This window comes from Anopheles cruzii, chromosome 3 (genome assembly GCF_943734635.1).
Source record: "Anopheles cruzii chromosome 3, idAnoCruzAS_RS32_06, whole genome shotgun sequence".
Classification (NCBI taxonomy): Eukaryota; Metazoa; Arthropoda; class Insecta; order Diptera; family Culicidae; genus Anopheles; species Anopheles cruzii.
In genome coordinates this window covers 18774177-18800446 of record NC_069145.1, presented here as the reverse complement: position 1 = coordinate 18800446, position 26270 = coordinate 18774177, and the positions used below count along the sequence as shown (strand labels likewise).

General features: G+C 50.0%; 1 protein-coding gene across 1 annotated transcript in view; it reads left to right on the top strand.

Moving 5' to 3' along the window:
- LOC128269986 (basement membrane-specific heparan sulfate proteoglycan core protein) overlaps positions 1-26270 on the top strand; it is an 84434-nt gene that overhangs the window by 21045 nt on the left and 37119 nt on the right. The window contains exons 2-6 of the mRNA XM_053007390.1: positions 6506-7244; positions 7315-7468; positions 8142-8324; positions 8852-9064; positions 10026-10131. Coding sequence (XP_052863350.1) covers positions 6506-7244; positions 7315-7468; positions 8142-8324; positions 8852-9064; positions 10026-10131 — 1395 coding nt within the window. The remainder of the gene's footprint in view (positions 1-6505; positions 7245-7314; positions 7469-8141; positions 8325-8851; positions 9065-10025; positions 10132-26270) is intronic.

Below are 26270 nucleotides of genomic sequence, written 5' to 3'. Positions count from 1 at the left end.
AATTGATAGCCAAACGTAGAAGAGGAAAAAAGAACGAAACGCAGCCTATCCAAACAGTTGGCGATTCGCATGAGGGTGACGATGTTTGCGAACGCATTTAGATATTCCGCGTCCTTTGACATTCTGCCTCCGCGCAGCGTGAGGGGTGTGTGCATGGCTCGTCATAAGCCAACAGCAGGCGCACGGCAGCCGGTTTGCGGACTGAGATTGCGCAAGATTATCATAAAGCCCGTGATTTACAGTCCGCCTATCTCCGTGTCAGGTGCGCCGCCCTTGCAGTGGGCCAGTAACCTTGAAAAGTGTCTCCAATTTTGTGTTGATTACTTCTTCGGGTTAGACCCGCGGTTTAAGGCTCAGAAGTCTCCAGGAGGTCACCGCCTTTTTGCGGTCTAAGATCACCGCTAAGCTCGACCCGTCGTTCACTGATTAATGGGTAACCTCCGGAGGCTTCACGCCCAATTGGTGTTTAGCCTCAATCAGCTCCGGGTATTGTCGCGACGCGATGATCGCCCATTTGTGGTTATTAGGAACAGCGCGGCCTGCGAGAGTCAAGTCAGAAATCAAACTTTTTGAAGCGTTATAAAAATGTAATGGGGTCGAGCAATTTTGAGGTGCTGGTGATGCGCGTCTTCTCCGCGTAGGCTCACCGGTGGCCCGAAACGGTCATGTGAAAATATTTTCATTTCTGCCTACCCTAAAGTGGTTACTGGTGCTTCCATCGGTGGTGGCATCGCCCACGGAAGAAGAAGCTCCCTGCGGCCGTCACTAGACGGACCGTGGGCTGGTCGATTGTTTATGAATGATCCATCTAACGCTTTCCTGGATTCCTGATTACTGCTTTTCAACCAATGCTCAATAAATTCAGCCATTCTCGTCTGGGACCTGGCTTCTTCTCGTCGAAGCACCTGCCACCCAGTTGGAACTAATTCGAAACAGCTCCAGCTCCTGATTGGCCGTAAATAAAAGTCGCTCCGACAAATTGATGCGCTCGAAGAAGATCGGAGTGTTTAGTCAGATTAGTGAGCTGGAACTGCGAACCGAAGGGGCCGCCCATCGACAAGGCTGAATCCGTAATTCAAGGTCTCAACACAACAAGGCGGACGGTGTAATAAACAACAGTTTTAGGGACACCCTTCGTCACGCCGTCGCCAGGTGTTTACCGAAGACCTAAGCCCAACCCTCGGAGGGAAGGACAACACACGGCTCGAGCTACTTCGGCTGAACTGAAGTGGGGAAAACCGGCTTCCCCAGCGACTTAGACCTATCCCACCGGACCGCGGGGCTATGATGTGTCTTCGAGCTAATGTCTCGACACCTTAGATGGTAACGGAGAGCGGCATTTCATCTGTAAAACTGGTCGAATGGTAACCTAGTTCCCCATACCATCTGCCATACAGTGCGATCATCAGTTTCTAGTATCGACCACATAATTTAAATTACATAAACTTTGTTTTAAAATGATTTCTTGAACAGGTACTGCAAATTTTCTGTTGCGAAGTTCGTCTAGTAACAGTATGTTTTAAACTTTAACAACCCCATAATTGAAATGGCGCTTGTGAAATTGCGACAAAATCGTAAAAGAGACTCGCACGCTCAACGAGGCAGGTTAAACATTTGTCGTCCATTAAAAGCCATAACCCCCACAGCCACAGCTTGCGCTTTCCGGTTAATAGGGCCCCCCAGTTAATGTAAAGTGATAAAACGATGCGCCCTTTGGATGGCCCGGCGCTGCTGGGCCATTACATCATACGCCGGCCCGGCCCGGCCCGGCCGGGATGAAGATGAATGTTTCGTTTCGGGTCAGAAATAAAAATTCGTTCATATCCAGTCAGGGGCGAAGCAATAAAAGACGCATGACATCATCGGCGCGAGCCGCGAAAAAGTGCGTGTGAAAATGGGCAAAACTCGCCCGTCGATCGCCGCGATCCTTCTCCCGGCGCACTTTTCACGCGGCGGCACGATTTTCCGATCGTTTGCGGGATGGAGAAATGGTGCGCCATTTTTCTTGCCCCAACCGGCGAACGTCTTCGGGTTGCGGGATCGTCTTCTTTCCACGATAATTCCTTCTGTCGTTAGAGCCGCGTCCGCTTTGTCTTAATTATATCTCATTTAAATGTGTGAGCCGACCGCGCGTGAAGGGGCCCATCAGTGTCCGATGATAGCAAGATGACCGTTAATTATGAATATCATGTGTCACCCAACGCGATCCATGTTCTCCGGCAGTCCGGGGGCCGGGTGTCGTGTGTGGATCGGCCAAACGACTGATACAGATGAGATCACGCCCGTCGTCGTAACGATGACGTACGCGCGCGCGCTCAATGCAGCGCGGACTGAAGGTGACTGCATTCAGGGTTCCAAGAAGAACCACTCAAAACGCCGTATTTTCGAAGCATGTTGAGGGAAGTATTTGGTTCCGATTTTTCGCACGAATTGCGAGAACGTAAAGGGCAAATAGTTTGTGTTAAAATGAAAAACAAACACAAGACTTAAAAATAAGAAAACAATAACGAAACTTTATTAAAGGAAGAACAGCGAAAGTTGTGAATTAAGCAGAAGTGAATAAAACAGACAGCAAAGGAATAGAAGATACAGTTAATAATTTTAGTGACGAAAACGTTAAATGTGTAACACTTTGTATGAGGCATTTTCTCACGATGAGACTTCGCGCTAGTTCCATCAGCGACTAATGTGTGTTCCAGCCCCATCAAGCCTTCGAACAAAACATCGATTGTTTCCCTTTGCGTGTGTGTGTGCTGGTCGTCTTGGACTTGTGACCAGTCGGTATGCGATAGGGGTCCAAAGTCAACAGTCGCGATAGAGGCACGATCTTTCGCATCGGACCGACCTGGGGCTGGGGTTTTTACGATGTTTACTGGCCTGGCCGTGGCGTGGTTTCTGCGGTTGTCTGTTGCTCCGGACCGGGGCGGGGTGGCCCTCCCAACACACCAGCACACACGCACGCATTTCTTGGGACGCCGTTCAAAATAGCCAGATGATGGAGGTCTATTTTTAGTGCCTGCCCGAGCGTCGCCTGCCCTATATATCGGTGTTCCGGGGTGTCATTTTCCGATGCGGCGAGACGACCGTGACTTCCGATCGGTGTGACTTTTCAATGCGATCCAGAATGCCGGATTGGTGGCGATCTTCCTCGGGAGGGGTCGCGTTTCAACTAGCGTCGGGGCGCGCAATTGCCGTAATCGGGGCACGTGGCGAGCGCACCATGTTCGTCGGTCTGTCACTCTTGATTCCTGGGGCTGACAAAGTGTTCGCTTCCGGCGTACTTCTCACAGGCGAGCATCGGCGAGCATAGGATGATATCATTCGGACACGGGCGCCGTTGTCGGGTGTGTTGTCATGCAAATCCATTCCGGACACCGACGGCCGCCGACGAGTCAATTTACTTGCGGACCACGCAACGTTCTTAGCCACATAGACCATAGACTTGGAGGAATCTCCGGTGCCTGGACACAAGGATGTTGTTGGCTTGTCCGCGGCGGCAATCAGCTCCATTTACAGTCGTCCCACGATCGTGCCGCTAGAATGATGGCCTCAACACAGGAACCACCGCATTTTTCGCTGCACTCGATCACCGCGGTCCAGCAACATTGTAGCATCGGCTCCGGGGGCGAATCGAATTAATCAAGCCCGTGCGCTCGGCAAGTCTTCAATTCGTTTGCCACCAGCGATTCGGGAGGTAGGCCGGCCAAGTTCATCAACTATCTCTAACCATCAGTGTCGGGCCCAATTACTGGGACGCTCTTAACGGAGGGACCGAGGATCGAGTGATTTGTTTCAATTCTCGCGCTCTCCGGTGCTCGCTGGCCCTATTTTTAGTTCCCGCATCGATATCCCAACCCTTGCCACTTGCCGTGCCATCATAAATCAATCAACCGGCCCCGGGGCCGGGCCGGGCGGTTTCTGATTTAACGCATTCCCTGCTAGATGTGACAAATGTTGGGTGTTACGAGGTTCTGGCGCCTTTTCGCGGGCCGCACTGTCGCGCCGCCAGTCGATCACTTTGCGTCCGTCGGCATCGGATGTGGGGGCTCGGTTCCTTCCTGTTCGTGGCAGTGGACCAAGGGGATATGCTGGCCACGATTGCGACAGCGCTCTAATATGTTGAGGCTTGGGGGGCGCTGTAACTAGGAATGGCTTTTAGCCGCTTGCGCAACGTGGCCGCCGTCGTCCGTGGCGGAAACGGACCGAAATGTAGGTTAGGTTCGTCGGTGGGTTGGGCAGGTTGGTCGGCAACGGCAAGACCATGTTTGGTAGTGCGCAGAGATCGCAGGAAGCAAGCTCTGGTACTCGTTTGGTGGGGCCGGATGAGTTTTTGATCTTTGCTGCATCAGGACCTTTTTGAATTAAACCTTTTTATTAGCTTAAATTATCGAAAGACGTTTACAATTATCTCTTCAATTGGGAATGACTTCCGATGACCCAAACAAATGGCCCAAGTAAACCTCTGCTGCTGCTTGTCGATCGCCCTTCGCCTGTACAAATCAAGTGTGCCATTAGCCGCCCAGGATCAGGGTGAATGACGGTCAAAATATTAGACAATTCATTCGCAGCATAAAACCACTTCCGGCACGATGATGTGCGCCCCTTTCGTGAGGCGCAAAACATGTTCGGAATGTTAACGGCGCGTAAAGTACGCTCGCCGCAAACAACACCACGGTCCTTCCTGCGATGGTCCTTTGCTTGTAAAATCAGTGTTGTTTTCCCGAAGCCACCGAAGACCGACTCCCCTGGTCTGGTCAGGCACGAAAGCGGGTGCAGAAATATAAAAACGCCGGAGCCCGCCTTCGTCCGACCGAACGGACGTAACATTAATGATCCGCGCAAATGGGCTCCCACCGCCAGCTTGCTGTTTGTGGGAAAAATCTCATCAATTCTCGGGCTTCCAGCGTGGCACGTAATTTTTTTTCGCGCGGTGCTGCGCCTCTCGTCCAGCATCGAATCGTTCACTCTCCCTCGCAAACAACGTGTTTTTCTTTCCGACCACCGCAAAGGGGACCGAGGGCGCAAGCAACAAGCCAAACGCCATTTATCGCTGTTGTTTGATGGGAAGTGAATGAACTCCAGCGTCAATTTTTACAGCATAATTTGACTTAAACACTTCAGAAGTTATGCCCAGTGCTCGGTGCATTCTCCTGATCAGCTAGTGAGCGACCGGATTCAGTCGGAAGTGTTCTGACCACCACCGGACACAAGTGCAGTGACCGTTTCGCAGAAGAAAGCAGAAGGATACGGTCCACCATGAATGAACTTGGCCCTTGAAGGCCCAAGGCTTCATGGCCGAGGACGGCCACCGTTTCGATCGCTTTCCTAACGGTTCCGTCCAGGCAAACGTTCCACGTTACTCTGGTTGGACCGGTGCCAAGTGGAAAAACCGCCCGGTGCGGTCCGGGAAACCAGGCGGGGGGCTGCTGGGCGCACGAAATGAGCACGCCGCACGAGCGGTTAAAATTGCCGTCGCGTGCCCGGAATATTTGATTAAACATTTTCGGCCCCGGCTCCGGTCGTACGGTACGGGCGCCGTCAGTCAGTCAAAGCTCCCCCGGTTCGGGTGGTTGAGGATCCGTTTCGATGGAAATTTAAGAACTGGGTACTGGGTTGGCGACAGGGTGGGCTCCTTCGCTGACGGCGAGGGCCCATCAGCCGGCTCGTTATGGATGCAGTTGCGAATGGGGAATTGTCTTTTTGCGGGGCCCCATCCGCGAAAGGACGAGCACGTTTCGAAGATGCTTTAGCCTTGTCTTTTGTGCATTAATGGGTGTTCGTCGTCGTTGTCGCCATCATCGTCGAAGTAAGGTACCTACCCTCCGAGAGAGGGTGTGAACCACTCCACCACGGCCCGACCACGGATCTTTCTTGCGGCACCGCGACGATCGATTTTTCATCTTGATTGCAGGGATTCGTTTACAAACTTTTTTCGAACTCGGAAAGAAATCGACCTATAGATCGCCGAACTTTTCCGTTCCCGTGTGGAGCTTCGCTTTTTATCTTCTCTTTAAACAACTCTCTTGGTGTGCGGGATTAAGTCATTATTGTTTCGTTTACTTCTCGCCCTTTCTAATTTTCTTTCACTGCTCTTCATGCGCTATTTGCAAAGCCCTTCGTGGTGAAAGTTGGAAAGTTTTTAAGAATCACATTAGTACGCTATGGACTTTGCCGAACATTCAACAGTTTCGTTAAACAAATCACACTTTTTTAAGACTGAGAAACATTACCGTTCGAGTATAGTTTTTGGGTTTGCGTTCTTTCACTTATATTTATTCTTTGTTCTTTACATTTTCTTGTTGTGATTTAATTGGTTCTTTGTTTACTTTGGGAAACTTAAGGTTTGTGTACTTCCTTCCACTTACGCAACCAGACTACTTTGTGTTGTTTGTTTGCCAACTGTTTTACCACTTTGACGTTTCGAAAACAATCGTTTTACTGACAGAATCCTGTTCGTATTACACCTTAGCAAATCAAAGTAACCCCTTGATCCGTTTCTTCCCAGAAATCCTACGACAACGATCTGGTGTTCGAGGACGAAAGTTCGCCTTCGGTGGCAACGCTGGTGGACACAAAGCCGCTCCTGCTGGACGATGCCGATCGCGTAACGGGCCGTCCGGTGGCGGCCCTGCTGGCCGAATCCGAGTCCACCGAGCGGGACACGGAGGAAGCGTGGTACGCTGACTTGTCCACCGAGGACGGCGCGGAGGAGCTGGACGCCGACGAGGAAGAGGACCAGGAGGATGAGTCGGCCAACGAGGTCGGTTTACCACCCAGGGACACCAACCAGGGCGACGACCAGAGCTGGTTGATGCGTAGTGTAAAGCGGATCAAGCGTAGCATCGACAACCTGTGGAGTGCATCCACGGATAGTGGCACCGATCCGAAAACTCCCAAAATGGCCACTTCCAGCGGTGACCGGAACGAAACGAAGCGGGCCAAACGAAAGAAGGCCAGAGAAGCGAAGAAAAAGATGCAGAAGCAGCGGAAGCGCGTGGAGAAAGGCTCGAAGCCATCGGCATCGAACAGAGGAGTGCCCGTGGTCAAACAGGATCGACCGCACGGCAAGCCCCGCAAGCTTGCGGTCGGTCAGAGCCGAGCAGCGCCGGCGTTCACGGGCAAGTCCGGCCGTTTCGCCGGTGTCCGCTCGAAACGCCAGTTCGACGAGGGACCCGTCGACGATGAGGGCAGCGGGTTCGAGGGTTCCGGTGAAAACGGTCTGACCGATGACAGCTGGGCGACGTGTAAGTGACTGGTCCCCCGACAGGCCTTGCTTCGTGATTGACCCCGGTGCACTCTCTTTTGTTTTGACAGATAAAATTATGCTCACGGTTCCGGAACCGTTCGAGACCAGTCTGCGCGATCCGGCCCGCAACTCCGACCGGCTGGCACGCATTTCCGGCGAAGTGAAGCGGCTGGTCGACAACGCACTCGTGACAGACTCGCTGGCCACCGCCAAGCAGATGGAGTAAGTATACCAGGTCTAGACGTATGACCACAAAGGGCGAGATTAAATTGAAATGTCATTTAAGCGTCATAATTTTGCTCTTTTAACCTCATATTCAAAGCTTTCTTCTTTCTAAACTTCTTTTCGCTATCTACTTCGTATAGCGTTTTTACGCGCGCGACCGAAATCCGAATCGGATCAGCCGTCGGATGAACGCGTTCATCCGCGTTTATCCGAACGGATCAGTTCGGAAAAGTTCGGATGAACCGACGCGAGTTGTGTGCAATGTTGCATACATTGCACACACTTGGATGTTCATTTGCCCCAATTTGGCGCGCTTTTCCTCGGTCAGCACGTGCTCGGATACGACTTCGCATGGATATCAGGGATTTGTGTAGCTTTTGTTTATCACGCAACACACAGATAACAATTGATTAAAGCCAAAGAACTCGTACACATGATTAAATCTACTGCTCGTAACATTTGCCGGGTTAAACTACCCTAGTCCTGAGTTTTACAACATTTTTACATCATCGCCATATTTAATAATTTGCAAGGATTTGATCTGATCTGAGGATCTAATCGCAGGCCAGATAGCTCATTGATAAAAACGATAAACGAAAACTTAACGACGAATTGTTGATTGTCCCTTTTCTTGTACTAAACGCACTTATTTTGACCTTCTGTTTTTCAGCCCCTATCCCTCCGACAAGAAGCTCACACTGGTGACGCTCGAGCTGACCGCTCCAAAGGACTTCAACCTGGACGACATGGAGGAGAAGATACGCGCCCAGCTGCAGAGCGGCACCCGGTACTCGCTGCGCCCGGAAGGACTCTCGCTGACGCTGGCGGACGATGCCGGTAAATTGACGCTGCCGTTGTTGTCTGGCCGGGGCCGGGCACTACTTTTCGCTCCACCTAGCCGCTAGATTTTCTCGTTGTTTTGGTCCATTCCTGCTCCACCATAGCGAGAGGAACCAGCCGGGAGCACCGGGTTGTGTTTCGATCGTAGGAATGTGATTTGGTCTTTTCTGAGTTTGCGAGGAGTTACTTTAGGATTAATACTTTAGGTCACACCACACACGACCGTTTGTGGTGTTTTGGGCGAGTTTTTTTTGTTTCTTCCGCACCACAATGTGATGAATGTTTGTGACCGCCCCCACCCCAGCACCTCCCGTTCCTGGTTCCGACTAATGGCGGCTGCCCACTATTAACCCTCTCTCTCCCCTATGCGCGCCGCGTACCTTCAGACGCGCCGCGTGAGGTCGCCACCGACGAAGTGATTCTCGATCCGGTCACGGAGGATACCCCGTCCGGTTCGGACGGTTCGGAAGACAACGCCTACGGTGAGGAGGACGAGGATGATGATGAGGAAGAGGAAGAAGAAGAGTTGGTGGAGAATAGGTTGCTGCACGAGCGAACCGAGGACGACGGTGCCCGCGAGACGACGACGGTGCCGGCGATCAAGGACGACGGGCCGCTGCTGGACAAGTGCCGGGGCGACGATAAGGTCCGCTGCGGCCAAACGCCGGTGTTCATTTGTGCGATCCAAAAGTGCGACGGCCACGTCGACTGCCCGAACGGCGAGGACGAAGATCCCGATCGGTGCCCAAGTTGGTTTTGTTTTGATTTTATTCCTCTTTTTTCCGCATCACTATTTCGGCATTTCTTGTGTTGTGTTGTTTTGTTCTTTGTCTGTTTGTTTCACTCTCTCTTTTGGGTGGCTTCTCCTTGGTGTGGGACACATTGGTGTCCTGATGCGGCTTATTTTCTTCTTACTGTGCCAGTGTGCTTCTTTGTGTTTACTGTTTTCGGGTTTTGTGTTTTCTGTTTGGCCTCGTTTGGTTGTGTCTTTGATTTCCATTCCATTCACACGCTTTCAGGATTCATCGATCTTCAACTCCATAGCTTGATTTTCATTAGGTCGCGGTCAACCACTTGGACTAGTTTCTTCTACGTGTTCGTGTTCGTTGCCAGACTAATTTTACAGCATCATTTTGACCATTTTGTACGCTTATTCACTCATCTTTAGTCTCTTTTCGTTGCTAACTGACAAGCGAAACGTGTAAACAATTACCGTTTAAAATGTTTCGTGATTAGTACATCCATTTTCTCGCTCAATTTTTGAATAATTAGTCCGCAAAGATGTCCGTATTCCATCTGCCATACCATTCACCGAACTCATCGCTCATGCTCGCATCTTATCTAGTGTGTCCACATCTTCCAAAACACAATTCGCCCATCGACGCCCCGTATCTCTGCGCCGGAACTAATCTCTAACTTGCCCCCTGTGTGTGCGTGTTTGTGTGTGTCATCGTGTACGTCGCTACCTAAAATCACATTGTCACCGAGCTACTAATGATTGGCGAAAACACCTGTTCGACGTTAAGAACCCGGACAGAGCAGCTACAGCCATTTGCTACATCCTTCATCGCTGTGCGGTCTGTTGGGATGGAAAAGATAACCCTCAACCAACAACTCTACTCGCTTCACAATCATCTCGTGGCCGCACTTGAATACTGCCTAATGTGCTTCGTTTCCTTTTTCCTCTGATCCACCACCCCTCAGAGGTTCCGAGCGATTGCAGCAAGGAGGAGTTCTTCTGCGACCATCGGTGCATCACGCGGGCGAAGCTTTGCGACGGTCACAGGGACTGTGTTGAGGGCACGGACGAGCGGGACTGCGCCAAGGAGGAGGACGAGGAGGACGAAGAGGAGGAAGAGGAGCCCGTCCATGGTGAGTACAAATCCCTTTTTTTTTTGTCCCCTTGCATTCCAGAGCGGTTCCGTTTCCCGTAACCGAACGGTAGCAATGCTACCAAAAAACCCGACACCACCCGCTGGGCCGTTCCGAATCGGCATTAAATATGTAATTCCTTGTCCCACGGTCCACGAATCCCCCCTTCGCCCGATGATGCTCCCGATCCCGAAGGCCACGAACCAGCGGGTGGTTGTTCGCTGCTTTGATTAGAAGACGACCCTCAGAGCGGCACAATCTCATCGCGTCCGCTTTTTTGGTCTCGCCCCCAAAAAACCGGGGAGCTCCTTGGCCACATCACGTACATGCGTGTGTGTGTCGATCCTGAGAGCGTTCCTCGGTGTGCGGTTTCGTGAGATACACTCGTCGCGGGAGAGAGAGTGCACGAGAGACTGCTCCTTGGTCTGCCGGGATGCCCCGTAGCTCCCGGGACGGGACGGGTGTCGAGTTCTGGGGGTGTGTGCTTCATGCTCGAGTGCGCGCCGCAAAGTTTACGCCCCATTTTGCGGTGTGTCCTGAAAGCGGTCCCTTAAAAACGGGGAAACAATTTGTCTTTTTCTCCCCCAACTCTGGTTGACTTTTTGGCCGGTGCGTTCCGCTGTTGTGATTTCGGCAGCTCCAGCTCCCGGGCTCGGTCAACAAACTGCCCACAGTCGGGACACGGCGATCGCCACCCGCCGAGCGCGACTAATGCACGCGTTTGCCATGCTTCGATGGCCGCGTTTTTTTTAAATGTTTACTAAATGCTCGATGCTCGAAGTGGACAAACAGATCTCGTTGAAGATACACTTTAAAGATGGGCAGTAAAAAGGCAGTGGGTTTACTGTTCGTGGGTCGTATTATTATGCTTTCGGGGTTCATAAATCGATGCGCTGAGCGTGAGCAGGGAAAGCTAGGACTCTGGAAGCTGCTGGAATATTCACTCGACATCGACAAGAAACTAAACCTGTTGTACGGCGGATTAGATTGAAGAAGAACTGAATGTTGTTATATGTTTAGTACAATTGATTTGCTTCAACTTTGGATTTGATTCTACGTTTTTCAAAACTCAATTTATGTGAAATGAAATTTATTTCCCTCTCGGCTTTTCTTCATCATTCAAATGACGGAATGAAGGGCTTGGAAAGGATCAGTTCAAATATCGGTCCGCACGTTAACTAGTTTTCCCGAAATCCCCACGAATCTCTTTTGTTGTGCTACAAAAGCGGCGCAAAAATCAATCTATCGCAACCGGAAGATGCCGGTGGCGCCCACTTGGGGTAATTCTTCGCACCAAGCGGGAAAATATTGCACCCCGAACACAGGACCGAACACAGCATGAAGCATGCCCATTGAATCGATCCTCAATTTGGTGTTAGACGTTAGAACCGGACAAAAAAATCTACATCAACGAATCAGTGTTACTTCACCCTTGTCGCGTTACTAAACTAATTAAAAGTGTCACCTAACAACACGCTGGATGCCGAAGGTCAGCTAGTAACCTAGTACCAGCTTTGGTGGCTCGCCTAGCAACGACATCGATAAAAAGAATCGGGCCCCCGGGCGAAAGCAGAGGCAGACACCTCGTGCCCTTCTGATTTTTGGTCCTTTTGGGTTTGGTGATGGACTGCGATTTAAAATTCTCCTTCAAGTGCGAGGCCCGGATTCGGGGCATAAGCTTTCCTCCCCCGGAGCCCGGGACCACGTGTACGTGTGGACATTTGAAACCCCGAAACGGCAGGTAGCTCCCATTTGACACCGCGCGCGATGGCCTCGTCGATTGACGGTGCCGGTTTGAAATATGTTCGGTACGGTTCCGGAGCGAGTTTTTCGCCAGGCGTTCGGACCGGATTGGTGTACAGCAGATGAGCATCCACGATTTGGGCCAAATCGCGGGCGATGGTGCAGAAAAACTGGCAAGCTGGCCGGGGCTCGAGTGTTTGCAAAAGTGTTCGTACGATCCATCCACACTGCTGTGTTTCTTTTTTTTTACCATGGACCCGAATGGAGGTCGCCTTTTGCTCGTCTTGTGGATGTATGCAAATGCAAAGTGCAATATGCATAATGCTAATTGGTCGAACGTAATTACGCAGGCAACAGTCGAAGCGGCGGCAAGCTCTGTCAGGTTAAAGGAAAACACACGACGCGCGCGGACTACCCTTTCGTGGAGCCTCTTTTCGAGTAACGCCACTTGAAGCGAGGCGTTTGTCTGATGCGACCCCAAAACAGAAAAATAAAAGATGGAGAAATGGTACAGGAAAAGTGAAACTATTTCAAGCCGGCATCTGCAAAACAGCACGAAATTAGAATCAAGCTACGAAGTGCAATGGGAAGTACAGCGTGCGTTTCGCTTAGGCACTTCCTAAAGGCAGCTAGAGTACCGTTCACTTCCTGGGGGTCTCTGGGAAAGTCATGTTTCGCGTCATTTAACGGGAAACGGGTTGCCGCTACGAGAGCAGCGAAATTGTGATTTTGCTAAGAACTCGAGCTTTGTGTGGAGCCGCCACTTAACTAGGGCAGACCGACGTCATCAAACGCGAGTTCCGCGGAAGCGTTGCGTTGAAAGGGACCGACACGCGTATCTTTACGTTTTACATCGGTGATTAAGAAGTAATAGAGCATCCGGGCTGTCGTGGGACGCTGCAGATGGAATAAACCAGATGCGAACAACAGCACAGGGTTTAATAATGCTTTTCTTCTAAAGAAAGAAGAAGATGATGGAAAAGATGTCAGGACTTTTTATTTGGAAGGAAAACTCACCATGGACCACGGTGTTGGATAATTGTTTTCATCATCTCAACCACTGTTCTGTTGACTTTTCCATCGCTCCCGAAAGTTAAAAGGACGATATTTACCAAGGATATGAGCTATTCTTTCGGGGACGGTTTACTGTTTTGGAGCAAAAAGCTCCCACAGTCGCCAGGACGCACGAAACAAGGTGGAAAAATAATGTAATAATCGCACACCTTGCCGTGTCCGTCGGGCTGAGCGAACAGAGAGCAAACACAAACAAACTTTGCCCGTGCCATTTTGAGGACATAGACATTTACCCTCCAGTTTGTGCTTCGGATTATGTTGGTCATCCAACAGGCTAAAGTGTTCTCCAAGAAAGTCACCGTGATGACACACTTTTCTGCGGGAAAGATTCAAGCGCTTGAAAGCAACCGATTACGTCTGTTGCTAAAGAGCGACCTCATGAAACACGTCAAAACTTAGATAAACCTCTAAATCCACAATTGTGCACCTCCATAGTACAAATGTTCGATCGATGGTCGATTCTAGCCGGGAGCGCGATACCTGACCTTTGGCAACGTCCAGCGTCCAGAGCTAATTATACGCCACCAGTTGTAGGCTTTCAGGGACTCCCGGTAGGACTCCCGAAACCTTGCCGGGACCGGCAGTATTGACTGCAGCTCCGTGCCGCGCTCTGTGATTGCAAACTAAAGTTTCTGCCGAAAAACAAAGATAATTAGCGAAAACATGCCAAGGCTCGTGGCTCGTGGCTCGTGTGTTGACGGGCCGTACGCTGGAGCCCGCTTGTGGCCAGTCAAATCGTATCGCAAACAGGTAAAACAATGCCGAACAGAAGACCGAGAATAAATTACAAAATAGATGCCCCCGTGGTTGGGAGAATCCTGCGCCAGGACACTGTTCGCCTGCGTCGGTCGCCTGGGCCAAAGTCAATCTCCCATAAGCACGACACGGCGTGGCATCGTGGTTCGCGTTGGGCAAAGTTAGCAGTCACCAACTCAAATTGGACAGTGGCAATCGCTTTTTGAAAACTCAACGGCCTCCCCGTCATATAGATAGCCACGCCAACGGAGTTTTATGTTAATGCTTCTTTCGTGCACTTTTTCGTTATATTAATACAAACGATATGGCTTCGTTCGATTCGTTTGCGTGACTTCAAATATTTATTACGGACCGCACACACAGGCCCCACAGGCAAGGACCGGCCGGGAAGGACATTGCGGCTGAAATCGAATTGTTGGAAGTTTTGGGCACCGGTGGCCTCACCACTCTTGCCGGGCCCTTGGGCACGGACCTTTCCCCGAACCGAGCTAAGAGAGTGACTAAACGTAAAACTCATTGGCCTAGAAGTAGTTTTGGCAAGAATAAAAACTTGTGACTTACAATGAAGCGCAAACCCGGTGTCTAAGAAATGGAGAGAGGCACGACCTCGGCTAAATGGTTGCGAGGGGTTTGCCATTTTTAATTTGCACGCAACGTCCCTGTCAAACGATTTTACGAACATCCCTGTACTGCGAGCGAAATTTTCCGAACCGGGGAACAAAAAGAAGTCACTATCGGGCCAAATCTGGTGAATAACGCGGATAGTCATACAGCTCAAACCGTAATTCGCGGGTTTTCGCCATGGCAACCGCTGGACAACGTGATGGCAACGTGAGCAAACGCAGCAGACAACGCCCAGACAGCTTTCTCATATCTCAATGTTGATTTTAAATGTGACAGACATGTTTTTCTGACATGTTCATAACCTCTTCTATCTGCTGCAGTTGATTTGGTGGTCCTCTAGTACCATTTGACGATCTTTGGTGATGTAGCTGCAGTGTTTGGACGTCCGGAACGTTCAATGTCTCCCAAGCTCTTACGGCATCGTTTAAATGTTAATGACCAAAATTTCACAGATGATGGTAAATGGTAATGGTAAATGATGCTACAGAGTCGCCATACACAGAGCTCATCTTTGATTTGCGTAGACGTATTGTCTTTCAAAAACAAATATTTAATGACACCCCGATACTCGATTTTGTACTTTTTCACAAAAACATTTACATCAATACATTCAAACTATTGTGGGACCAAAACTGCGCGTCCAATCTGGCCGAAGTGTTGTTGAGTAACTGTCAAAAAATTCACAATCAAATTCACTAGCCTTCATTTACTAGTGCTGCGTTCCTCATATTGAGGTCCGAAACATATCAAACCACCATCGAATTCCCGGTAAAACATTGGGTACTCCTAGTTGTTAGTACCTTGTACAATTTTTTCACAATAAGTCATTGAGCCTAACTCAAACATCAAGCCTGAGATCGAATGAGACTGATCAACGCGATACTTTTGACGTGGGCGATTCCTTTGATAATCCACGATCTAACTGGACCATCGAAACCCATTGCTTTGCCCTTGTCACCTTAAAGTTAGAATCGCTGCGAACCACTCCCAATCCTCACGATCGGAATCGGAGGCTGAATAGGCATAAATTACTGAAAGTACAGTGAAGTCCACACTTTTCGCTCCCACGACGATCCGTTATTGTTATGTACAAAACAGTGCGCCAAGCATTTCCCTGTAGTTCTCCTGCTTGGTCCTGACTCACGCGCCAATAAAGCGGCAACCATTTGCACGGTTGCACAAAGCAGACATTTCACGGTCATTGTTGCGAACGAAACGAAAAAAATTGGAATTGAAACCGCTCTGAGGGGTGGCAAAAACTGGCCTCGGATCGTAAATCTTACAAGACACAGAGGGAGGCATTGGCCGCGGCCCCTCGACGACGCCGAGAGCGCAGCAACAACGGAACGATTGCATCGAGTATTGCGCGCACCCGTATGTTGATATCATCATCGTCGCCTGCGGCACACACACACACTCTACCACTGCAACTGCAACTGAAACTGCAATTGGTGCTGCACATTATTTACATTAACCGACACGATCGCGGCCCGATCGCGCGGCTGCTGGAGGTTCCGCGAAAAAACGGTTCTGCCGTATTATTTTTAAGTGCTTACTGTGCCACTCTGGAATGTCCGGCTATTTGTCGGGCGAGTATCTAAGTGCTCCGCGCTCCGTTGATTTGATCCATTTGGCCCCTTCCGAGGGGCGAGTCAGGACACACCGGCCACCGGGGCCAATCGTGCCGGCGCGCGCATTTCTAACCAAATTTATTTATAACTTCGCCCGGCTTTGTTATCACACGGGCGCCTCATTTGATTGGTTCAATTGGGTTCGATTTGGTACACACGGGTCGGGCCACTAAAACTCACACGCCAGCAATTGCCAGCCCTTCGTAGGGGTCAGTGCGTGACACGATCAGCCATCGTGCCTCCGAAACAAGTACCGTGAAGTGGAAGAGTGTTTATTGCCGGCACGGGTCTTAAACATGGAGCCGCAAATTGGTGTTAAGCGTTTTTAAAAAAGGCGGCCACACTTCAGACGCAAACGTCGGGCTGGGGCGTCCGTGGCACGTCTGCGTGATAATTTATGGCGGTGCAAATTTCCTGCGACATCATCCTGCGTCCTAGTCCGCCGATCCAGCGCCACGGGCCACGATGTTGTTGAATCAGTTTGATCAATTTCCCCGACCTTTCCGGCGACGTTATCGTTGCCACAGCGTTCATTACTAGTCGTAATCCGTCGTGGACTGATTGAGCGAAAGGACGCGCCGCGGTGTGTGTGTGTGTGTGTGTTGTCCTGTGGGGTTCGTGACCATTTAAACCCCAGCGCGCCCAGCTGGGGTTTGCGCTACTCAGCACAGCGCTAAGGACCTCATTTGGAAAGATAAAGTCTCGGTCGGCGACGACAAGCTGGCTAACAAATTGTTGTCCCCGGATCGTGTTCTTTATTTTTATTAAATCGATAATTACATTAAAAAAACCCTGCCGGGCGCGGTGCTCTGGGCTGACGACCCGAGGACCTGATGGTCTGGTCCCATGGCTCCACACACAAAATGTTTGCAGAAAATATTTACTTAATGCTGCTGAGAACTCACCTCTCTCTTTCTCTCGGTCTCTTTCCGGTCTCCTTTCGAACTGTTGGCCACCGGCAACTTTCTAAAGAGACTCCGACATTCGCCCGGTGACTTCGCAAAGTCACGTCAGTTCAAGAAATTTCCCCAAAAGATAGAAATGGCTCACGCTCAACTGACTTGGGCCGAGTGGTTATGAAGGTAGCTTTTTTATGACTTATTCAATTCAAATCATTCCGCCATTCCGTTTGGGGCCCCTAGATGGGTCCTTTGGCTTGCTGGAACACACACCCACCGAGAGAGACTGTAATGAGAGCGCCGAAATTGGCACCTTTTTAGGGTTTTTTGGCTCAGCCAAAACAGCCAAAATCAGGAGATCTGTGGGCTTGGAATGCCTTAAAAACTAAAACCCAAATTAACATTCGTTGCCACACGCATCCGTCCGCCGGTTGAAGTATCCAGATATCCATGTGGATTCCGTATTCGTTCAATCGAAGCCCCGTTCCGGCAGGTGCACCACCTGGTTGATTAATGCACTCCTCATCAGCCCGATTGATCCGATGTGATTGCAGCGGTTTTGTGTTTCTTGTTTGCCGTGGGCCCCCCCGGCACGCCACGGAAATACTTGACATTCCTGATGAGGGCCTCTTTTTTTCCACTCCACAACAGTTTTGCATAATGTACCGCCAGCTGATGGCACCGGAATGTAAACACAAATCAGCGATCAGCGACGGCGCACGATGCGTAGGACCTAGAACGGATCCTAGAACCGTCTCGAGGTCGGCATTCTTTCTCATGTCTGGCACGGGCGCCGCAGTGCTGACGTAAAGCCAAGCAAGCGGCTGAAGATTTGAAGATGCAATTGTGTGTGCATTTGAAAATATTAATGCGACCCGGAATGTGTGGATTTATGTGCCGCCGGTTGGTAGATATCGAGCCGCAGCAATCTGGAGCTCGAGGGCAATATATTAGCGATCAACTTCAAACCGAATCGGACAACCGGACCACCCGGACGGCTTTTATCGCGAAAATGTTCCTGGCCTGGCCCACGGTACGCCAAAAACAGCTGTGATTCGAGCAGTTTGTGGGCAAACGCCACCCAAACGGGCGCCACTCATCGGGGTGCTCATTTTCACCGCGTTCGGTTCGCGCGAACTCACGCACTCGCATCCGTTCGGGCGCTCGAATTGTGCACTGCTCGAATCTTGGGCGGGCAGGCGGCAATTCTCGGTAGCAATTCGTTCGCGGACTGAACAGTCAGCGTCCGGATTCGGTGCGGTTCGGACGCATCTAGGAAAACCGAGAGTGAAGCCAAGGTACGCGCGCGCGCGACAAAGTCCTTATCCGAGGAGAGAAGTGTCCAGAAGTGTGCCGCCTCGCCTGGCAGTGAATTTGTTTGTTTAAACTCTTCATTTTCGGTGATTGTTCGTTATCGTTTTCACGCGGTGGGTTTTTATTTGCGCCCGGCCGCTGATCCGTGTGTTTGCTGTGATGGGCACAGGTGCGCGCTGACAGTTGAAACTGAACGACAGTTTAAACAGCGAACCGCCTCCGCGCTGTTTACTCAAACGCTGCCATCATAGAGTGCTGTGTCGGTTACTATTTTTTTTACTTCTCTCCCTCGTGATGCTCGTGTGCACAGACTGTAATTTGTAATTTTATTATTTTTTCGATTTACTGCGGAAGGATCGTGGCGGGCGGCTAAAGTGGTGATCGTGTGAAGAGGGTACATACAAGAGGGCGGGCCTATCAGTTACTTCCCCGAACGCCGTGCCCCGTACGAAGTGATCGAGTTGCGCGGTTTTCGAAAAAACCGTTCGTCGAACTCCTTCGTCAACTCAACTGGTGCAGCAGTTGGAATGTGCAAATTGTGCAGCAAATTCGCACAAACCTTTCAGGGACAGTTCCGTCGTTTGTCGTCCGTCGGCCAGTCGGATCAGTGAAGCCAGTGAAGACGCGAACTGCAGGACGGTCAAACGGGTTTGGGTGTCACGGTATCGCGTTTTAACGGGTTATTAACGATCGCGAACAATGTTTTAGATGATCACCGTGAAAACCTCTGTTTTGTGCTCGCTTCTCGTGGCGCGATGTTTTACATGCTTCTGAGTTAACTGCAACTTGCAGTTTTTGCTTAACGGTATTTCGCTTTTGAAAGCATTTAAAATGTGCAACATAGTGTTGGTCTATTTGTCTTCATTATCGAAGTGGCCATTGAATCGGCGAACTGGATTGAATCGTATGGATTCCAATGAGTACTAGAATAGCCACCAGAATGTGCTGTCTGGCCAAATGAATGAGCTAAGAATTTCAGCCACTCTAATCGGCTGACCTTTTCGCATGTGAGGTGATAGCAGCATAGATTATTTGCTCCACTAAGACGGAGACCCTGTACCACATTCACTTCAAGCTAAATAAGATCATCAGCCCGACAGGCCAATTCTATTTCAAAAGAGTGAACCCAACATTCGAATTAAATTCTTGGGCTAAAAGTGCCTTAAAAGTGAGATAATAGCCAAAGATGACCATCATAGTTATCAGACACCGTGATGTTAGTGGATGTTGAGAAGAGGGTGATCGTGGCCTGCCGTGATGTGCACAGCTTGAAGCAAAAAGTTTGTCGCAGGACACCTTCCCCGAAATAAAGTCAAACAAAGTGCAACATAATAGCATAAGCAAACAACACTTTCCGCCGTCGTTAGCGTCTTTTGGTGCCTGTTTAGCCTGTCAGCGCAGCGCGGCTAATGTAAAGCTTCTGGGAGCAGGATAAAAGTTAAACTTTATTACCGTTGCACTCAGAGAGCTTACCGCGGCGGCGTGTCCTGCAGCGCCGCTTCAAAAACACATTAGACGGCCATGAGCTGGGGAGTTTTTTTCCTCTCCTTCGGATGATGTTTCTCCTATGTCTCCCAGAAATACGCTCCAACGCCGCCCAGCCAGAGGGTCTAAGAAATTATTAAATTTTCTGTCAATTTGTTTGCGTCGCTGATTTGGTTGCGTTAGGTTATGGTGGTGGCATTGGATTCGTCTAAAAAAAAAAAAACAGCCAGAAACATTCTAGGACACAAGAAGGCGAAGGCCGTTAGATAGCAGGCAGGCGACGCCGGCAGCTCGGGCTGACTTCTGCCCCAGGACCTGTGACAGATTGCGATGGCACAGAGAATATGGGTTCCCTTTCCAAGAGTGCGATGCGAAAAGGCGGAAAGAGTATGTCCTTTTTTCGGCTGGGAGAAATATCGGAAGCTTTTACGTTCTTTCTGATGGAAACGGAGCGGTGAAGGAAGGAATATAGCATACGCGAGTTTTAGGGCTGAAATTTAATTTTTTGCTTTTCTTTGCCACCGCTAATGGTTGCTTACTGTGGCCATCCTTCAAGCCCGACTCGGCCGGGAAAAAACAAGTGACATATACTTGAATTTTTCGACATGTTGCGACGTTCCGCAATGTTATCCGATTAATGCGTGATATTTGCAAACTTTGGTTTCCATCGAGTTACAAGTGCCGGCTTAGAGTTATAAACACGGAAAGTGCTTGGCTCATTTATTGTATTAATTCATCTCTTTTTTGAGTTACTATTACTCGTATTAGATCCCTTAGAGTTTGAAAGTTTTGCTTGAAAGTCACACGTTTCTGGCAGGTTTTCAGATTTCATCTTTCTTGTTTTTAATTTACCGTTGTTGGTAAATTCAAACAATTCGTTACGGATTGGCGGCGGCACGGCACAGCAAAGGCGCATTGCCGGTCGGCCTCGTAAAAATTTAAAATTAAAACACACAGCAGCGTTTAGCCCTTGCGGCTCGCCGATAACCCCCGGGATTAAGGTCGCTAGAAGATGAGGAAAACATTTTAAACAAACCGCTGCCGTTTCGATAAGAACGTAGTGACGTGGCGACGGTCGCAAACCGTGCTAAGAAGTTTAACATAAGTTTGGAAAAACCCCTTGCCCAGCGAAGCGATAGTGTAATCGCTCCATCCTCGCGGTTCGATCCGTTTAACATTATTTTCACTTTCACGCGCCGCGAATGGTTTGTATAAACCCCCGAGCCACGGGTCGACCTCGGACTCCAGACGGGTAGTAAATCGCTGAATCATTGACATCTCTCGGTGATGATGCCCCATTAAAATCAATACATCCGGCGGTGATTTGCGCTCAGAAGAGGGGTGAATGTATTAGGAGTGTGTCAGTCCGGGTTTTTCCGACAAACGCTGTAACATACGCAAAGAATGAGTCCCTTAAGAATGGGGTTCTTCAACTCTTTCTTCGTCACAACTCACGTTTTGATGGGCAATAACAATAATTTACTAAGCTTTTGACACAATCTGCCGACACGGTCAATTGAATACGCCTTTCTTTTGTCCCATTCTTAGACGCCCGATGTCCGAGATTTGATTTACGATTTTTATGATTTCATTCTTCACACATTCACTGGGGGGACGTGGCGCAATGGCGGCGCAAAGTAACTGCTACATTGACAACAGCAACACAAATTAATGTTCGGTCAACCGTCAGCATGCGGCTTGCTTCCTGAATGTGACGGGAACGGGGGGGATTACGGGGTCACCGGGATCATGTCGGGAAGACCTCACTCAACCGTCCGTCGGTTGGCTGTTCTACCCTCGGTGGCCGAAATGGAACATCCGTGTAACGGCCACCGATGTGTGGTACGACGAATTACGATTAATTTGACACCAAACCAGTCGACAGCTTTTGCTGAATTATCGATCAGCCCATGAAAAATGGCCCACTACACGCTGTTTGTACCTTCGGCGGCTTGCTAATGAAATCCCGGAAACCAAAACTGTTTTAAAATGAGTATACTAAATGAGTCCCCGAAAAACCGGTTGCCTCCTGCCGAAGAAGTAAGCGAGTGCCGCCAAGAACGCCAGCCACTAAATGGATAAAGAAAGGGCCACAGAACCAGAGTGGAAACAGTCCGACGGAACGGGAGAACCTTTCGCCGTCTTCGGTGCGTCCGCCGATGCCGACGCGTAGGATAATGACATTAAAACGTTAATGGTTCTCCGGAAATTAATTGAGTTGGGCGCCCGAAGGAGGAAGTAAAACGAAGCTGTGGGGTTGTACGACGCGCGCCTCGGATGGCAGACAGAAGCGGACCCGCGGTGAAAAGATATGGGTAAAGCGGAGGGTGACAACAACAAAATGGCCCAATCGATCGCCCGTCCGCCCAATATGTCTGGTCCGTTCCGGAAGCACAGTAATTGGAGCAATTGCAGCAACTCGCGTGGTGTGAAGCGTTTAAGTGATGTGCAAGAGGAACGCTTCGCAAGATGATGGTTCGATCGTCCGAGTCCTACTCGTGGAGGATCGGTTCCGTGGCGCACCGAACGGCTGCCGGATTCGCATCGGCCGTTTAGTAGTTTCTTGGCGCCAGGCGCAAGGCGGAGAATTATGACGCTGATCGGCCCAGCTCGCCCATCGGTCCGGACGGTCGCCGATGGACGGTGGTCCGGTCCGGGATCGATCGTATAGAAACAACACGCACGCATTCAGCGCGCCTTCGTGGTGGCCTTGTTCGCAGATCGCCCATCGCCGCCGTCGGACGTGTCCCAGCTATTGGCCGGGGCCGCGGCGTAAATCGCCTCAATTAGAATCAATGTAAACTTTAGAAATTCATTTCAATTGGAGCCCCGGGTCTTACGGAAGCTGGGCCGAGCGAACCGTCCGGGACCTTCTCGCGGGTCAAGAAGTCACATAGGAGACCACCAGTGGTTGGATCACCCCAGCAGGATGAATAGACAAGCCTGTTCCAACAGCTGACAGGGCAGGCCAAGCTACCGATCCTCCAAGCGTTCAGAGGTTGATAAATTAATATAGATTAACGCGGGCCGCCCTTCTCAGGCCCTATATCCCACCCGAGGAGCCTGGCCCGAGCGCTGAGTAGTACCGAAGTACACTCCGTACTTTGGAGTCTTGGGTTTGTAACGAGTTCGGAGTTCCGCTTCTCCTGGATTCCCAACGAATCTTATTTTAATTTGCTATCCCTTCCTGGTGCTCGGACGGGCGCTTCCTGACGGCGGAGCCCATGTCATTCATCACCAGCAGGGGACGGGGCTGCTCACATCCGGGTAGTCCGGTCGGTTGGTCAGCTTGAAAAGTGTATGCATAATGAAAACTATTAATATTAATTGGCATCGGCCCGTGCTCGGACTTTAGGCGGGCCAGCGATAGGACACCACAACTATTAGCAACTAGTAGATCCGAATCTCCGGCGTCCGGTGTCGGTGTTCCTAGCCCCGGTGGGGAACCTTTCGCATAACCGTCAAGAAAGTGCTCGTTCTCACGCGTGTGTGTTGGTTTCTGTGGGTGGCTCCTTGCACGCTTGATGTGTGCAATTGTTTATTTTTAGATTATTAATATTTTCCGCAAACCCAAATACACAATGTTCTGCTAGTGCTGTGCTGCAGCAGGGAATCCCAACAGAGGAAGACGACGTGCAGCCGGGCTGCATAGTGCAGTGAGTGTGTGTGTGTGTGTGGCGCTGCGATTGTTGCCGGTGATCAGCAACAGCACCCGGCCGGGCCAGTTGTTGCCGGGCAGCGAACCACGTTCCGTGCTTGGCGAGTGAAAATTCAACACCCGAATAGTGTGCGATCCGTTGGATGAGCGATGAGTTTAGCGAAAGCAATGGCGCCCGCCCTCTGCTGGTTGGCGTTGGTGTTGGTGGCGTTGGGTGGCGCCCAAGGGCAAGGTAAGAAAACGTGTGATGGACGCCAGGATGACCTAAGACCGTTTCACGGCTATTTCAGTTTGTTGCACAATTGGATGCTTCAGTGTATCGACTCGAGAATGTAATCCTTTCATGGGAAATTTTCTGATGATGTTATTCTTTTTGAAAAAAATGGGGCAGAAAAATGGGAAATTATTAAACTATTAAGGAACAATAATCGCTCCCACGTTACGTTATCTTATGTATTGTTATAATAACCTGGATAATTCCTAAAGTATGTTCTACTCTAATTTAAATGCTTTTATGTATAAATGGTCTGATGTAACATTGGTACAGATAAAACAACGCCTCACAAAACACTTAAGAAAATGTTATGCTTTTTAACACATTTTAATTTAAAAGTACATTTACACATTTTGAGCACTTTCTGATGGAGTTAACTAATTTTTTTTCGAATATTCTTCAATATTCTGGAAAAATTCTATTTTTGTTTGATTGATGAAGCTGCTGAGGCTTAATCAACCAAATTTAGCAATCCTCTGAGCACGTTAAACAATGCTTCTTACAATGGCCAGTTTTATGTAGTCCTGTCACGGTGTTGTTCATCTTAGGGTCACATTCTTTGTACGGTTCTCTATCAATCACCGTTAAACTTCCTGATTGCCCCTGAACTAAATTAGAATGTTAATGTGGCACCGGCTGGCGCGTTATTTTCCCATATTCCTGACTCAACTCTGATATCATCCGTGTGGCAACGGCCACAAATGATTTGCTCATCTGCTACCCACCTTAGGTGACGGGGTGTGTCAACACCGCCGCTCGATCGCACACGCAGGAAACGATCCAGCTTGCCATCCATTGTGGTGCATCTATTGCACCGCGTGGTTGAGCGGAGTTATTTTAAGGACTTTAACCGACTTCGCGCGCTGCAACCATTTTACAACCGTCGGTTCTGCGTGCCGTGCCAGTGTCCATGTTCGCTGGTGTCCGACGGCCAGCGATTGAGCACGAATTTTATAGCACTAATCTGCGTTCCCGAATTCCGCGTTCCAGAGCATTTCGATGCAACGCGCTCAACCCACGCCGGACACTTCCCCGATCTTCTGGGCCCCTTGCTCTGGGTGTGCTGGGCAAACGATGAATAATTCAGTGCGTGACGCTCCGGGGTGGTATGCGCGAGGTGCCGGACACACCCGCGGCCACAGCTCTCGTGAAACAAGTGACAGCTGGTGGGATAGAGGACACAACACGAGCGAGAGAGAGAGAGAGGGAAAACAAAACCCCATAAATTCGAAGGTTCATCAATTCCTGAGCCCCTCGTTGCGTATCACAATTTCGGCGGCATTTTTCTGAGGGTTTTTTTGGGCCATTCGGGATCCCCAATTAAATGTGTACGAAGTGATGTTCGGTTTTTATGAAGAACGGATTTTGAGGAAATTAATTTCTCGATCCAATAAATGGGAAAACCCCAAACACATGCCGGCCGGCAAATCGTTTATAATTGCGGCATCAGGGAGTTACAGAAATCAATCAATCAGAGGGCGCCCTTTTTTGTGTGGACCAGTCTGGAGGCTGGTTCTCGTGCCATTTAATTTGTTTCCATTTGTGGGGTAATTTGTAGATGCAAAGGGGCCCTTCCAGCGGAACTGCGTCACAATCGTTGTTCACTATTTTGTAGTAAAAAAGAAAACAAGTTACTCAAATAAGCAGGTAAAATAAACATAGTCGACCCCTTTGGTGAAACTTTAGCTCCAACGCCAGGAGTTTGTTTCGATTTGTCGCAATTTTTCCGATCAAACGCGCTTTCGTTCACTTGGCATACCATTGTTGCGGCAGATAACACTCACCGAAACACAGCTGCACAGTGAACGGACAGACGGCTCCAGTCGTTTACAATTCGTGGCCGACGCCCGCTTCGGACAAAAATCCGTGGCAGCACGTTCGAGCAGTTTGCATTTGTTTTTCCTCGCATGGCGCGATGTTCGGAGATTGTTTTTCTTCGCCTACACCGACAGCTCACCGTTAGGGGGGTGGGGAACTGGTCCGTTTGGACTGATCCGGATCGAAGTGCAACAGATTCGGTTCGCCGAGTGGCCTGACAGCCTAACGATTCCAATTGGACGGATCATTTGTCGCATTTCATTAAAATCGCCATCGCCGGCCTGGAGGCAGAAGTGAGAGTGAGCGAGCGAGAGAGAGTCCTCGCCGCCATAGTCGGTTGCATTTTATTGTGATTTTTGTTGTTCGACTTTCCAACACCGGTTCCAACACCAGTTCCAACACCGGTGTTACATCGGGTTTTGGTCGCAGCCCGTGATATAAATTAGGAACGGGCCTGTAGAACCGACCAAACAAAAAAAAACTCGGTAACAACTTCTTGTCTGAACATTTTCCACAAGTCGTCGACGCCGTGGTCTGGTCTGTCCCTCGACGGACCCGGGCCCGGACTTTCGGAACTAATTGACAACATTCTATTTCGGTTCTGACGCGCGCGCCGCAAGGCCACAACACAACGATGCGATGCACTCCTCATCAGCATCATCATCGTTGTCGGCGCCATCATCGTCAGTAGCCCAGCTATCGACCTGGGCATCGATTTTGGCGCCTGGCCGCGATGTCCACGGCACGGAGCGCCGCGCGCGCCGTAAGTGATTAAGTTTTCGCGCCACACCGGTCACCGTACGGCAGGAGG